The sequence below is a fragment of the Rattus norvegicus genome, chromosome 3 (genome assembly GCF_036323735.1).
Source record: "Rattus norvegicus strain BN/NHsdMcwi chromosome 3, GRCr8, whole genome shotgun sequence".
NCBI classification, from domain to species: Eukaryota; Metazoa; Chordata; class Mammalia; order Rodentia; family Muridae; genus Rattus; species Rattus norvegicus.
In genome coordinates, this window is record NC_086021.1 from 72,607,969 (window position 1) to 72,623,305 (window position 15,337).

The window sequence follows — 15,337 nt, forward strand, 5'->3', positions numbered from 1 at the left end:
TTGTTGACTGTGCCACATAGATTGAATAACCTTGTAGCATACGCCTAAAATCTAGACTCTACAGCAGTGGTTCTTAACCTTCCTAATACTACGACCTTTCATAGTGAGTGGTGTTGTGATGACCCCTCAACCATAACATTATTTTCACTGCTACTTTATAACTGGTTTTTTTTTTTTTTTGCTAGTTACGCATTGGTAGTATGAATATCTGATCTTTCCGATGGTCTTAGGTGACCCCTGTGAAAGGCTCATTTGACAACCCCCCCCAAGGCTATAACCCACAGGTTGAGAACCACTGGTATAGAGAGTAGGATTTTCCATATCTTGCCCCTCCCTTCAGTGACTATAGTCACTCGGGTGTTGGGGGTTGAGATGGTGTTCCTGTTCTATTTTGCATTGGTCAGGTTGATTGTCCACCCTTCCCTTTCCCAAGATGCCTTTCTTGTGGTAGAAACCATGTGGGTGAGAGAGTGTCCTGAGTTAGTGAGCAAGTCAGGATGTTTAAGTTGGTGCTATGGCTGGAAGTCATAGCTTTAGATTAGAAGCTGTGAACTCTTTCTGTAAAGGGCTGGTAACAAATATTGATATTTGGCTGGCTATTCTCTTCCTATCAGGACTCCTATGTCATTTCCATCCAAGAATGGTTGTTTACCCAGAACAGGTGGAGGTAGCTGTAAATGAACTGGTCTGGGTGTGCTCCAGGGAGACTTTGTATCCCCACGCAGGGGATGGAAAGATCTTGCCTGTTTGAGCAACAGTCTCTAAGTTAAGAAATAGAGTTGGGAATATTAGTGACAGGTCAGGGGAAAGCTGTTTAATTCTGAAGCAAAAGAAGCACGCTAGTCAAGAGAGTGGCAGGAGCTTGCCTCTTCCATATCTCTCAAAGTTCGTGCATCTAAATGAAGGTGACACTTGGTAAGGCTGTAGTTTGCAATGCTGAAGGGGAATCTATTTTGCTGAATCTAATGTGCACCTTTCAGACTAGCACTTTCCCGGCTTTAATTGGCAGTGTCAAATATTCCTCATTGCAAAGTTATTCTCCCTTGGTTTCTATGACGACACAACCTAACAATGCTCCTCCACTCCCAGGAGCACAGGCAGCTGGGTGGGCGACTCTTTCTGACCATCAGTGAGGTGCTAGAGCTCTTCAGAAGCCAGCAGTGTGGTTATATTCTTCTCATTGGTTCTTTTTCCTTCTGGTGAATCCCATACAGTCTTGTAACTTAAACAATCTTGCACAGGGGGATGACTCTGAAATGTGGACTGCTGGGCCAGATTGCACCTTTGCTCATTAAATGCTTATATCCAATAATGGATATCTCTGCAAGCTTAATGACATCAATGTCTCTGCCTAACAACATCAATGGGACCCTTTTCCTTCACACTGTTGACGTTCATTCTGAGTTTAATCTCTGTCAATGCTGTGACGAAGTTACCATTCACTTACCATTCTCCTTCACCCCTTGTACCCAAGCCATACCCCACTTTTTTAATTTTAGGACTCATACACCTCCCTCCTAAGCTGTGCACATTTGGCCATCCCAGTCGCTATTGTCTCTCACTTGGGTGAATACCACAGCCAGCATAGCTAGAGATTTGACCTCCCTGTGTTCATATCTCTTACCAGCACCACCACCAAAAATCTGCCCTAAGACTGTGTTCTATAATATAATGAAAGGATCTTTCTAACGAAAAAATCTGAAGTCACTTCTCTGTTTAAAACATAAACTAGCTTCTTCTGTGTCGCGTGCCCAATGTCCCGCCAGCAAGAACGACGCGCGGCAACAGGATTCTTCTGCGAGCAAGCCTTTACTGTGTTACAGCTCTTCTTAGTGTTACAGCTCTTCTCAGTGTTACAGCTCTTCTGAACAGGGACCCCGAGCAGCAAAATCGCTCAGCTTATATAGACAACAGTATGCTAATTATCTCTCAGGGATTGGTGGGGCTTGGATCACACCACTACTTGTCCTCCAGGGATTGGCGGAGAATGAATCACCTCATTAGCATATTAACGGTCAACTAACACCTGGTGCATAAACCGCACATGTGCAGTACCGCTGTTCACCACTAGAGGGAGCCCTAGCAAGGGGACAAGCCTGCACATGCGCAGTAAGTCGTTTATATCCAGACAAGGCTGGATGTCGGCGCCATCTTTGTTTCGCCGCGCCGCTCTCTACATCTCCCCCTTTTTTGTTTAATAAAATGACTGGTCTAGATCTGGGTGTCACGTCAATCTTGTCATTGCTCCTGTCTTAGGTCGTTCTCATCCAAACTCAGCCTTACCCGTCATAGAGTTACTCTATCGCCACCGGGCCCCGTGTCTTAGGTTGGTCCGAGTTCGAGGAAAGTTGCCCGTCCCTGGATACAATGACTCCACATGACTGTGACAAAAATGATCTAGGGCGAACTCTTGATCTTTCAAAGAGGCCAGCCATATGTTGGGAGAAGCACCCTTTTTAACGGTGGTCATAGCCTGGTAAACAACCATTTTGTGTCTGGCATGTTCTCTTTTTAAACAGCCAATAAGCCAGAGACCAACTCCGCATCCCAGGAGGACAATAGCTCCCCGGGACAAACATGCCCGCCCACTCCTTGAAAAGGGAGAAAGCATTTGTAATCCATGAGGTAAAGTCTTCAACTGTGATGGGGTCCAGCCTAGTGCTGTTGAGGACAGCAATCTGCATCAGCAATTGTCTTGATAGTTGCTCTGCTTTCATGGACCAGTTTCCTTTCAGATAATTCGAGATTTCTTTGCTCTGTTGAAAATTCTGAGAAAAGTTAGCTCACAAAGGAATAATGCATAAACCTCTAAGGGAGGAAACACAAGACAGCTGTGTCATATGATACAGTGCTTCAATTTGTTCTTGAACTAAATCTATCCTTTGATTGGCTAATAGAAGGCCAGATGCCAAATGGGTATTAAATTCTTCTTGTATCTCTAGCACCACTGCAGTTCTTTCTACAATCTGATTGACAGTCTCAGCCGTCTGTATTTGATTGGTCATAGCGATTTCAGCTGTGGTAGCTGCGGCAGCAGACAGCACAATGGCTGAAATTATGGCTGCCGTAATTCCAAAATCTCTTTTGGCTCTCAGCAAATTAAGAATAGGAAAGCTATCTGGGTTTGCCTCCACTGGGATTGGCACAAAAGGAGGGAATCTTAACCATCACTGCGGTGTCATTAGTGCCATCCCAGCATTCAGCTAAATAGCAGACTACATCAGAGCTATTACAATTTAAAGCACCACTGCTTACATTAGTGCTTATCAGAAAAAAGGTGATCTAGCACATACTGAAGTACTAGTGGCAGTATTATTTACCAAGAGGTTATTATATTGAATATTGATCAACCTGGTATCACCTTTTTCTGGTAGCTGAAACATTATACAGCACGAAGTTCTCTCCCATCAACCTAGCAAAGGGGGTCAGGGATGTATATGCCCCTTGCTCATTGGACAGCACCCATTGAAACCAAGACCAGAGATTATGCTTGTCAGTCTTATTCTCAAAACAGTAGAATTGCTATGAACTGGCATGGGTACTGGCCAGGATCTGGCAATAGCCCACAGGGTGAGAGAATTAACCTGTATTACCATTCCCAGTAGTAATAGTAGGGTTCGTAGTCTCATCTTCAGGAAGAGCAGAAGGCAATTTTCGAGTCAAACGCTCAGGTACCCAAATTGGATTTTCTTGATTCTGCGGAAAAACACAAATCGCTCCCCTAGATCTCGAAATCACGGGATCTGGGCCACGCCATTCATCAGTTAAGACATCCTTCCACTTTACTTCTACATTAGTTATAGGTGTAGTAGCAGCATGTCGATCCGTGGCAGAACGGCCATGCGCATCCAGAATTAAGAAATTTAGAGTAAAAAGAGCTAAAGAAAGTTGTTCTTTTGGTGTTCAGCTGCTGGCAATTCCCCCTTTTTGTTTTTGTATAAGCTCTTTTAAGGTACGATGTACTCTTTCCACAATTCCTTGACCTTGGGGATTGTATGGCAATCTTGTAGTATGTTTGACCTGCATTGTCTGGCAAAATGCCTGAAAGGACTTTGCAGTGTAGGCAGGCCTGTTGTCTGTCTTGAGACTATCAGGCTTTCCCCAGGCTGCCCATGCCTTTAAGCAATGGCTAATGGCATTACGAGCCTTTTCACCAGTCATCAGAGTAGCGTGTATAATACCAGAACAGGTATCAACAGAAACATGAGCATATTTTAAATTTCCAAATTGAGATATGTGTGTGACATCCATCTGCCAAAGTTTTAGCTGGATCAGACCACGAGGGTTAATACCCACATGAGGAGGGTGGTGAAATTGAACACAATTTTGGCAACTTAACACCACATCACGAGCTGCAGCTCTAGAGATTTTAAATTTTTGTTGAAGAGTAAAAGCAGGTACATGAAACTTTTGATGAAATCCTCTAGCGAGATCAACCGGAGTGGCATGAAAAATAAACTCTCTATGAGTACTAGCATCCACCAGGGTGTTATTACTGGTCATGGGACCAGGCAAATTAGTATGGGCTTGAATATGTTGTATAAAAATTTTATTTTTTCTGGCCCAAATCAAATTTTGTAATTCTAAAAGAATTTGACATACGGTACTACTTGACCGAATTGGCCCTGCAATTTCAAGTGAGTGCACAGCATTAACTACATAAGCAGAATCAGAAATTAAATTAAAATAATCATGAAATCTTTTGAAAACTTTCAATACAATTTTATGTTCTGTAATTTAGGGGGTACCTGGACTGTATTGAATTAATACTGGTTCTTGAGAATCAACCATATCGGCACCTACACCTGTTTTGGAGCCATCTGTATAAATATCTAACAAAGGCTCTGGCAAAGGCTCTGAGGCAGTGATCTTAGGAAAGATCACTGGATGTTCAGTAAAAAAAAAATTGTAGCAAAGGATCCTTAGGATAATGATTGTCAAACTCTCCATCAAAACTACAGCGTAATATGGCCCAATCATCTATCAAGGCACACAATGTTTCTATTTGAGCTGTTGTATATGGTATAATAATTTTCTTGGGTAAAATACCAAAATGCTGAATACAAGATTTAACGCCTAACACAGCAAGCTGTGCAACAGCAGAAGTGTAATATTCAAGGGTCTTATTTGGAGAAGTATGGGGATAAATCCAAAGAAGTGGACCTTGTTGCCATAGCACACCTGTAGGCTGACAAAAGGTTCTTAGTATACACAAAAGCAGATCTTCCTTTTCCTTGTACCTTCTTAGCATTGCCTTTTCTAATCTTCTACTTTCCTCCAATGTTACATTTTTTAAATCATATCCAATAACTTAAAAGCCAATAGTCCATAACCAAGGCATGTAGAGAATATTCATTCATTTAAAACCAATCAGAAAACAAAAATGAAGTGGCTACACATACCTTTAATATTTAAATCAATCACCATTTTTACTTTTTCTAGCTGTAGTTTTAAGAGAAACACCTTGTCACCTGTTGAGTCCAATAATCACAGTCAAAGACTTTTCTATCAGTTCCATTTCCTTAGAAGCTGTGAAGCTCCTTGTGTCTTTAGGATCGGCTAATGTAAACATTTAGCCAGCCCCCTGGGGAGCTTGCCCAGCCGACTTAGGCTTCTAGCTACAGATGCAGGCTCCAAAAGCCAATTGAAACTTTTTATTTATTTGTTCCTTTCTTGAAAGGAGTTAAAGCTACATCAATGGGTGAATCAACCAGCATTTAAAATTTTAACCTTTTCTTTTAAACATGAAACACAAAACATTCAAGCAAGGAGAAGCAAAACCCAGACATAAATTGACATACATGGACAGCTTGGTGCACCAAGGACAGACAATAGACACAGAGGAAAAGAACTAGATGGTGTTCCACCAAAAGGACCCAAACATTCTACCTAAAGAACCCAGAACCAGAAATAAGCACTTCTCCAATAGGAGCCAGCAAGGAGGCAAGACGTCTCCCACCTCCTTCTGTTCCCAGGAGAGCTCCAAAAAGTTTAAGCTCATTTCCTTCTTTTGCCAAAGCATCTGTGGAGAGTTCGGGAGGAATGTTTTTCTCAACCCCATTCTCTCTCTTGTCCAGGGTGTAAACTGTCTCTAGTCAGGGTCCAAAGCCTAGAAGCATCTATGAGAATCGACTTTGCTTCTCTAGATTTTAACATAACTCTAAAAGAACACATACACAAAAACATTTTACCATTATTACCTTGTCCACTACCACTACCCCAAATCTTTATCTTTGCACATGCTTTCAGTTTCTGTGATCCTTCTGAATTCTGCTTACTGGGGCCTTTAAAATCTGTATCCACCACCTGAGTTCCCATTCGAGGGGTCAATACGAGTCTGGTGGTCGAACTGAGGTCGAGTCCTGCGCTTCCTTTTGTTGCTCTGCGGGAGGCCCGGGACCCGATGGTTCTACCTTTAGTTTCACTTTCTCTAAGCTGTCGGTGATGCTTTCTAGATTGTCTGACATTTCTAAGGTCAAGGCTTTTAAAGAATATATCTTATTTGTTTCCTGGTCCTGATTATCCTCTTTTTTTTATCTCTGCCTTCTCTCTGTTCCTTTTATCTCCTTTTCTTTTCTTTTTTTCTTTGGAGACCTTTTCTCCCTCTGACATACTTTGTTGCTCTGCAAGGACCCTCTGACCTGTCCTAACGGCTCTAACGGCTTCCTCACATTGTTTATCCTCTAAGCAGGCAGGGACCATTTGCCAAAGAGGTTTTGGTCCGGGCTTAAGCTTGCCGTCTGTGGCTTCTCTATCCCACACAAAGAAAAAAAGAAACAAAATTACCAGCCTTGCCCACAAAGGATCCATAACTTTAGGTTTCTTCACAGTGGCTCTCCACCTAGGCCCATATCTTTCTTCCTCATATATGGCTGCGTCTTCCTCTAATTCCTCCTCCTCGGACTCTGACAACTCTTGCTCAGAGTCACTGCCAGCCAGTTCTAAGGCTTCTAATTCTTTTAATGGATACAAAGTATCCTCTCCGGATGACTTGTACTTCGTCCTCCAGGGCACTCTTATTTTTTCCTCCAGCGGCATTTCTTCTGCCTTTTGTATCTCTTTCACTTTTGTTTTAGTAACCTTTTTCTTTTTGCGAGCTCCTAATTTGAGCTGCTAATTTCTCACTCTGCTCCGTTTCTGCCTCTGCTCTGTTTCTGACATGCTCTCTTAAATCCAAAAAGGGGCATGCCTCTCGAAGCCTAATTTCTCACTCTGCTCCGTTTCTGACATGCTCTCTTCCAAAAAGGGGCATGCCTCTCGAAGCTTACCTTTTAATTTACCTTCTCGCAGTTCTGAATCCTCTTCAGCACACTGAAGGGTCCCCTGGCACCGGCGATGTTGGTTCCCGGGTCTCGGCACCACTTGTCGCGCGCCCAATGTCCCGCCAGCAAGAACGACGCGCGGCAACAGGATTCTTCTGCGAGCAAGCCTTTACTGTGTTACAGCTCTTCTTAGTGTTACAGCTCTTCTCAGTGTTACAGCTCTTCTCAGTGTTACAGCTCTTCTGAACAGGGACCCCGAGCAGCAAAATCGCTCAGCTTATATAGACAACAGTATGCTAATTATCTCTCAGGGATTGGTGGGGCTTGGATCACCCCACTACTTGTCCTCCAGGGATTGGCGGAGAATGAATCACCTCATTAGCATATTAACGGTCAACTAACACCTGGTGCATAAACCGCACATGTGCAGTACCGCTGTTCACCACTAGAGGGAGCCCTAGCAAGGGGACAAGCCTGCACATGCGCAGTAAGTCGTTTATATCCAGACAAGGCTGGATGTCGGCGCCATCTTTGTTTCGCCGCGCCGCTCTCTACATTCTGTCCATTAAAAAAATATCTAACATGCAGTTCAAATGAAGCTCTTGTTTCTTACCAGTTCAAGCATCCCTAATCCTTCCCAGTTATGTGTTACTTTCCAAGCAGAATTATTTCCTTCCAGCTCCAATTCATGGCAATTTTTCTCCTAAATTCTAGCAAGTACCATGTGCTATCCCTACTCCTTCTAAGGGTTTTTCATATCCACCTGCCAGATCTCTATCAGGGTAATGTTTATTCATTCTTCAGACCTTAGCTAAGGCTATCCCATCCATGAAGAATCATGTGTCTCTCATGGACAGGTCAGATATCCTTCCCAAGTATTCCTCAAAGCATTTCTTGCACTTTTCCCTGCTGTGAACACAACGTAATATAATTCTCTTCCACACTGATGGTACTACTCTTTGCTTTCCAACACCTAGTCAAGGCCGACATTCAACAAAGACTCAAAATTACATAATCAAAGACTAATATTTTTTAAGCAATCAATCAAAAATACAAAGAAAGTCAAACAAGCCAAAAGCAAGGTATCATGAATCATTACATCATGACCACTTTGTAAACTAGGTAAAGAAATAGAATTCTTCGAGCTGAATTCGGGAAGACTCTTGTGTATTCCGCTTTTAAACATGAGATGCACTCATTCCCATGACTAAAAGTGACTCATGTGAATATGTCTTTTCACTTAACCGTTCCTGCTATGTGTATTTTCTAGTACTGTATTTTATTTTTTTTATTTTGTTGTATATCATAATTATTTTTATCTCCCACTGCATTCCCTTCTTGCCTCACAGCATGTTTAGAGCACAGAACATTTGGCCTATGGAGTGGTCCAGTCTGAAGTGGCTGATTGCACGCTCACCAAGCAGTTCAGGCTCCTCCTTGCCCTGCGAACTTCCAAACTGACAGAACTAGATTCTGCATTAGACCTACAGGTCTACACTCTACTTGGCCAAGTGACTACTTTTTAGGGAAGGAAAAGGATGGTCTTCACAAACTTACTAAACCTGTGTGTGTGGTTGGCGATGGTCGATTGCCTTCAGTCAAGTACACTGACAGGGCCTCACCTCTTCTTCCCCCTGGACAGAGAAATCTCTTCTCTTGCAGCTATCTGCAGAGTGCTTTTGTCATGACCGTAATAGACTTTAGGGAATTCCTCTTTATCTGACAGTTGCAGCCTCGCTTTACATTTCCTGTGCAAGGGCTGATTCCATAATTTCTGTAAGGCATCTTTGACTCAACATATTGGTCTCGACCCCCTTGGGTGTCAAAGGACCCTTTCACAAGGGTAGCCTAAGACCACGAGAAAACAGATATTTACATTATGATTCGTAACAGTAGCAAAATTACAGTTATGAAGTGGCAAGGAGAATAATTTCATGGCCGGAGTCACCATGACATGAAGAACTGAGTTAAAGGGTCGCTGCATTAGGAAAGTTGGAAGCCTCTGCTCTAATGACATGTGTGACTTTATGTTAACGCTCTTGATGCCCATTCTACTCTTTCAGGTTTGTTTCTATGCCTTTTTAGTGGGAAGAACTAATAGAGGTTTACATATATTATACTAGATGCGCGCGTGTGTGTGTGTGTGTGTGTGTGTGTGTGTGTGTGTGTGTCCTTTCCTTCATTCCTCAAACATAAAGAAGATGGGGCCAGATCAAATGCTCTGTGCCTTTAACAAATAGATCATGAGGAAAGAAGAAATGCAGAAGACATTTAAAGATTTAAACGGGATTTACCATTCACAACAAACTAAGCCTTGTTCTTGTTCTAAGCCGCCCAAGACCGCTTTGAGGGAAACCTAATGACACCCTATCTGAAAATAACATGTGAAAAGTGGGACTGATGTGTACCTCAGTATCAGAGCACATGTCTAGCACATGGATGGCCCCCGATTCAATGCCAGGTACTATTAAAGCATCATAACCGACTTAGAATTAGAGTGCCTTATATTCATTCACTTAGCCGTGGATTGGAGCTTGGAATGCCGTTGAGATGGTAGAGTGTTTATGTAACATGCACAAGGTCCTGGGTTTATAACAGAGTCCTGCATCATTAAGAATGTCATTAGTACACGCCTGTAATCCTGGCCCTTAGGTTCAAGTTATCCCACAGTTCATGGCCAGCCTAAAGGACAAGAGGCCAGCAACCACATGGCTGCTCTCACCTTTCTGGATACAGATTCCAGTGGGCCTGACTCCCTCTTCTGGCCTCCTTTAGTGAACCAGGCACTCACCTAGTGAACATGCATACAACAGACAAGATATACATTTTTTTAAAAAAAAGTTTAAAGTCATTGAGCAATTAAAATGTACTAATAATGCTAATCTATTGACCAGATTTATAAAATTTACATGTGATTTCATTCACCTACTCTCTATTTTCTAAAAAAGAAAAAGTTACCGATGGTCCACGCCAGGTCATTTAGACGCTGACTACACACAGTTCCCTCTCTGCTCTCTTAACCTTTCATTTCATGCTCCAAGTATCGTGATATTTATTAGTGCCAAGTCTAACCCGGTGCTACTCTAGGCATTCTAGTTATTCAGGCGTATTTGCTATGGCACTCATCAGAAAGTGATTTGGTAGAGGCAGTATTCCTTAAATTCTATTATGCTGGTAACATTCAGCCTGAGCCCTCTGTGGTAAAAAGGCATTTTTTGCTCACACTGGTATCTTAAAATCTTTGAGTAATATTTACTTTCACTGACTATATCAAACGCCTCAAATGATTTATTTCATTTCCTTCTGGTATAAAGTATTGGAACAGTCTGCTTATCCAATTTTCTCGTCTATATGACACATTCTCTTTTCAAAGAGACAAACTCTTTGTTGTTTTGTTGTTGTTGTTGTTGTTGATTGTGGTGGTGGTGGTTTTGTTTGAGTGATTAAAAATCTCACTGTGTATCTCTGACTATCCTAGAGCACACTGTGTAGACCAAGCTGCCCTCAAACTCGCAGAGATCCGCCCGCCTCTGTCCCCCAAGTACTGGTATTAAAGGTTCACAGAGTTCTTTTCTGTCTTTATATTTTATTAAATGTTTGGTAGTGCTAGCAGAACAGTTCTTGGCACAGGTCATTCTGGGTCTGGACTCTAGGCTCAGAGGTCATAGTGTTACACAGGTTTGGGCCCATCAGTCTAACGGCATGGACAGACTCTGACAACACCGATTACAACCCTGGTGATATACGGGTTGAGATTCTCAGTCCTGAAAGTCATACATCACAGCACGTACTGATAATAACTCATCTAACAGGAATTTCAGTTAGCCGGACCATTCCTTTGGGTCGCACATGGGTTTTACTGAATCGCTGACTCATTACTACAATACTTCTGCAATTCTCTGTGAATTTACAGTAAGTATATAGAACGCTGAATAACGTTTCTTTTCTTTTGGCAGTTTGGGAAATTACGCATCACTTCACGGACAAATATACTGCAAGCCTCACTTTAAACAACTTTTCAAGTCTAAAGGAAATTATGATGAAGGTTTTGGACACAAGCAACATAAAGACCGGTGGAATTGCAAAAACCAAAGCAGCTTAGTTGATTCTATTCCCAGCGGAGAGCCCGATGCTCGGGAAAACCCTACAGCAGATATCCTCTTGCTTGGGGATCTTGCTGTACATGCAGACGCTTGTAACAGCAAGCGGCAAGACAATGGTTTGAGAAAATGGGGGGAGAGGGGGAAATTAAAAATTGTTTGGCCTCCCTGTCAGGAGATGCCTAAGAAAAACTCTCCCCCTGAGGAAGAACTCAAAGTGAATAAAGCTAAATGGCCACCTGAGTTGACCATCCCTGTTCCCTCAGAATTTAAAAGGGAGTCACTGACCGAACACGTGAAAATGTTGGAGAGTCAGGGGCAAGAACAAGATCACCTCCCTGACTTGCAACCCTGCCAACGCATTTGTCAGAAAGAGGACATTACAGGCATCAAAGAAATAAAAGGGTACGAAGAAAGAAATGATGAGAAAGAAGCAAAGGGAAAGGCGCAGGATACGCTGAAAGATGCAGAGGGCTTGAGGAGTAAGAGAAAAAGTGGGATGGAGCTTAACGACCATAATGCGCATGCTCAGAGTGATGGAAAGGAAAAGAATGCTCGTGCTAATGAACCTGACAGTGCAGACATTTTACAAGTTACAAACACCGATGATGACGATGAGGTGGGGCCAGAAAATCATAGGGAGAACTTCAATAACAATAACAATAACAATTCTGTAGCTGTCTCATCCTTGAATAATGGCAGGCAGCAGACATCTATTTCAGAATATCCTCATGTACTACAGACAGCCAGTGAAGCAAACTATTACACAAATGAATACCAAATTAAAAAGTTTAACAATGCCTCTAGAATCTCAGAGTTACTGGGTATATTTGAGTCTCAAAAGTCGTCCTCCAAGAATGTCCTAGCCTTGGCTCTGGAGGGCAAGGCTGACAGAGGGACTGCAGGCAGTCCCATGCAGCTGGCACTGGAGCCCGGCTTCCAGCAGGGCTTATCAGTTAAAGGGGAAAGCCTTGCAGTCTCTAACGAAGTAAACCCCTTACACATTAAAGGAAACCATGAAAATAACAAGAATGTACACCTTTTCTTCTCTAACACTGTGAAAATCACTTCTTTTTCCAAGAAACATAACATCCTTGGGTGTGATTTAATAGATTCTGTTGATCAACTTAAAAATATGTCATGCTTGTATTTAAGAGAACTCGGGAAAAATGTCAAATGCTGGCATGGTGAAACTGCAGGAGCGGCTCGGCATGGTGGAAAAATGTGTTTTGATGCTCAGAGCCAAGAGAGTGCGGCTAAGCCTGTGTTTCCCAGCATGCAGTGCCAGGCTCAACATCTGACTGTGGAAGAGCAGATTAAACGGGACAGGTGCTACAGCGACAGTGAGGCTGACTGAAAAGTCTTTGGCCACTTGCAGTTCATGCTCGGGCACTGAGGGAGAATGTTCTCGGAGAAGACCTCGGGATCATCGCTAACCTTTTGATGAGTTTGTAAAGATCACGTTTCATAATCTCACCCTTCACAGCACATTATTTCTTGTATCGCACTCCATAATTCTTTTCCACCATTCACTTGAGACTAGTTTGGATCTTAATGAAATGCTGAGATGAAACATGGTGACCGTGTTTTCTTCTCAAATGGCGCATGGGCTACGGTTTTCTGTATCTTAAAGTGGGAGAGAGTCTGCACCGCTGGTGTTCATCGCCACTCTTATACCTTCTCTATATTTTCTGATGAAATAAAATTTTGTCAACTGAGATGCAAACTCCTGTGAATCTGGCTCTTTTTTTCCCCTCTGTCCTATATATTACCATAACATTTGAAAAATATTTAAGAGGCTGGCGGAAGTGGTTGCTCACACCTTTAATCCCAGTGCTCATGGAAGCAGAGGCAGGCAGATCTCTGCAGATAAACTATTTGGCTGGTAAACATGAGGCCTGGTATCCAGATTCTCCAGGACCCATGTCAAAAGCCAAGGAACGCTGGAGGCAACACCCCCCCCCCATGAACGCTCATCAACAATGCTTCCAGAACATAAGCCAATCAGAAACAACCCCAGTAAGCATTCTGACGCGGAAATGGAAAAGCTCACGAGACCTCAGCCCTACATGCTGAGCTACAGAGCACTAACGAGTGCTGACATTGGAGAAAATAGTCTTCTCCAGGGAACCGCACACCGAGTAGTCGGTCCTGGAAACATGATACAATCTATGCTTGTATTACTGTATTTAGGAATACATCCATTCACATGTGCATACACAAGTGTGTGTGTGTGTGTGTGTGTAGCAATAATTAGCAACAGCAAAGCAAGGCCATGAATATTAAAGAGACCAAGGAGGGGTATTTGGGAAGTTTGGAGGGAGGAAATGAAAGGGAGAAATGATGTAATTACGGTCATATCAAGAAATTAAAAACAACAATTTTAGAAACACAAATCAAGGCAAACACAAGAAAGAGAAGCTATTCCCATTCCTTAGGATAAAAATTATGTTTCAATTTCTTAAGAAAGAAGAAAAAACTGCCTCTGACTTTATAAAACTGTTAAGAAAGAAAAAAATATAAAAGAGAGACAGAGACAAAGACAGAGAGAAACAGACAGAAAGTGCTAAGAATCTGGTTGAGCATTAACCGCCCAGCAAGCCATCTAACTGCATTTCCCCACGGTTTCTGCTTGAAGATTTTGCTTGAATTAGTGTCTAACTTCCCTTAATGGCAAACTGTGATCTGGAAGTCTATGTCAAGACTAAACCCCTCTCTTCCCCCTGCCCTCATCAAAAAAGGAGAAGGGGGTGGGGAGAAAGGCCATGTGTAACAATGTATGTCTAAAACTCTCAGGAGTACAGAGGAAGACACAGGTGGACGGCTAAAATCTATGAGCCAGTCAGCCTAACGAGATCACTGGCAGACACTATCTGAGAAACAAGGTAGACAAAAAAGTATGGTTTTTACATTTCGAAGACTAAAGAAATAAAACAACTCTTCAATTTTTTTTTGAAAGAAAGTGGATTGAGATTGAAGAAGACACCCAGTACCGACCCCATTTTTTTCCACAGACACCACAGATACATATTCACACAATTTTTGGAGGGGCAGATATCTTACCTATGTTTTCCCACATCAAAGAATGATGTTTAAAACATAAATCAAACCTATATTAAGAGGAAATAATGTTTCCTACTGATCTATAGTTTAAAAACATTGTTATTGAAGATGTGTTAATAACTACCTTCATTAAACTATCACAGATTATGCCTATAAAAATTCAATGAAAATTTTCAGCTTTCCTTCCATATAGTGTAGACTCTATCTGCAGAATCAGCTCAATTGAAATTTTTTAAGAAGTCCCTTCAAGTCTACGCATTGATATTTTCTTGCTTAGTCTAAGGACTGCACTAATATAAAGATTTATGGCTACGGTTTGTTAGGCTTTTAAAATTCATATTTGATGGGATTTATCCCCCCCCCCGTTATACAAACATTCTTTTGAAAATTTGGCTTCTAAATCATCTGCTGACTTTGTCTCCTCAAATACATCTGATGATTCTGAGAAAAAATTAGCATGAATATTAATGAGTGGCTTTGCATAAATTTGGAATGTACATGTATGAAACGGACCTAATCCATATTCTCCTACATAAACACAAACCATTGATTTTTCTATAAATATAAAACCAAAAGGCACTCTTGGAAATAATGTCTTTTTCGACAGTGTAACAAATTCCCTCTTGCAAGTAACTTCTCAGATAATATCTGAGACCTACACGTACCTGCACAGTCCTGTCTCCGCAGCAACGTGCCATTGACTGGGGATCATATTGTTTTAAACCAGAACAGAGTTTATTTTAGATATTAAGCTTAGGAGTGAATATAAAGAAAGCTTCTCAGAAAGAGAGTAAGACAGACTCAAGGACATGGGTGTCGGCCTCTTAAAAGTCTGCATGACCTGGGATTTTACATGACAAAATCTTACTCCCTCACGGTAAGTGGAAGTTCCTAGTCCAGGTAAAGGCAAGC

The 15,337-nt window shown here is 42.0% G+C and overlaps 1 protein-coding gene and 1 long non-coding RNA gene across 3 annotated transcripts in view; one reads left to right on the forward strand and one right to left on the reverse strand.

Moving 5' to 3' along the window:
- The window catches only part of Xirp2 (xin actin-binding repeat containing 2), an 86,882-nt gene extending 73,794 nt beyond the window's left edge, over positions 1-13,088 (forward strand). For both annotated transcript variants that reach the window (XM_017591688.3, NM_201989.2), the window contains exon 9: positions 11,219-13,088. In XM_017591688.3, coding sequence (XP_017447177.1) covers positions 11,219-12,719 — 1,501 coding nt within the window. In that variant the 3' untranslated portion in view covers positions 12,720-13,088. The remainder of the gene's footprint in view (positions 1-11,218) is intronic.
- Positions 1,796-7,833, reverse strand: LOC134486373 (uncharacterized). Its single transcript, XR_010065206.1, has 2 exons — positions 7,269-7,833; positions 1,796-3,696 (listed from the first exon to the last, which is right to left on the reverse strand). It is a non-coding gene; the product is annotated as an uncharacterized LOC134486373 (long non-coding RNA).
- Positions 13,089-15,337: the final 2,249 nt, after the last annotated feature.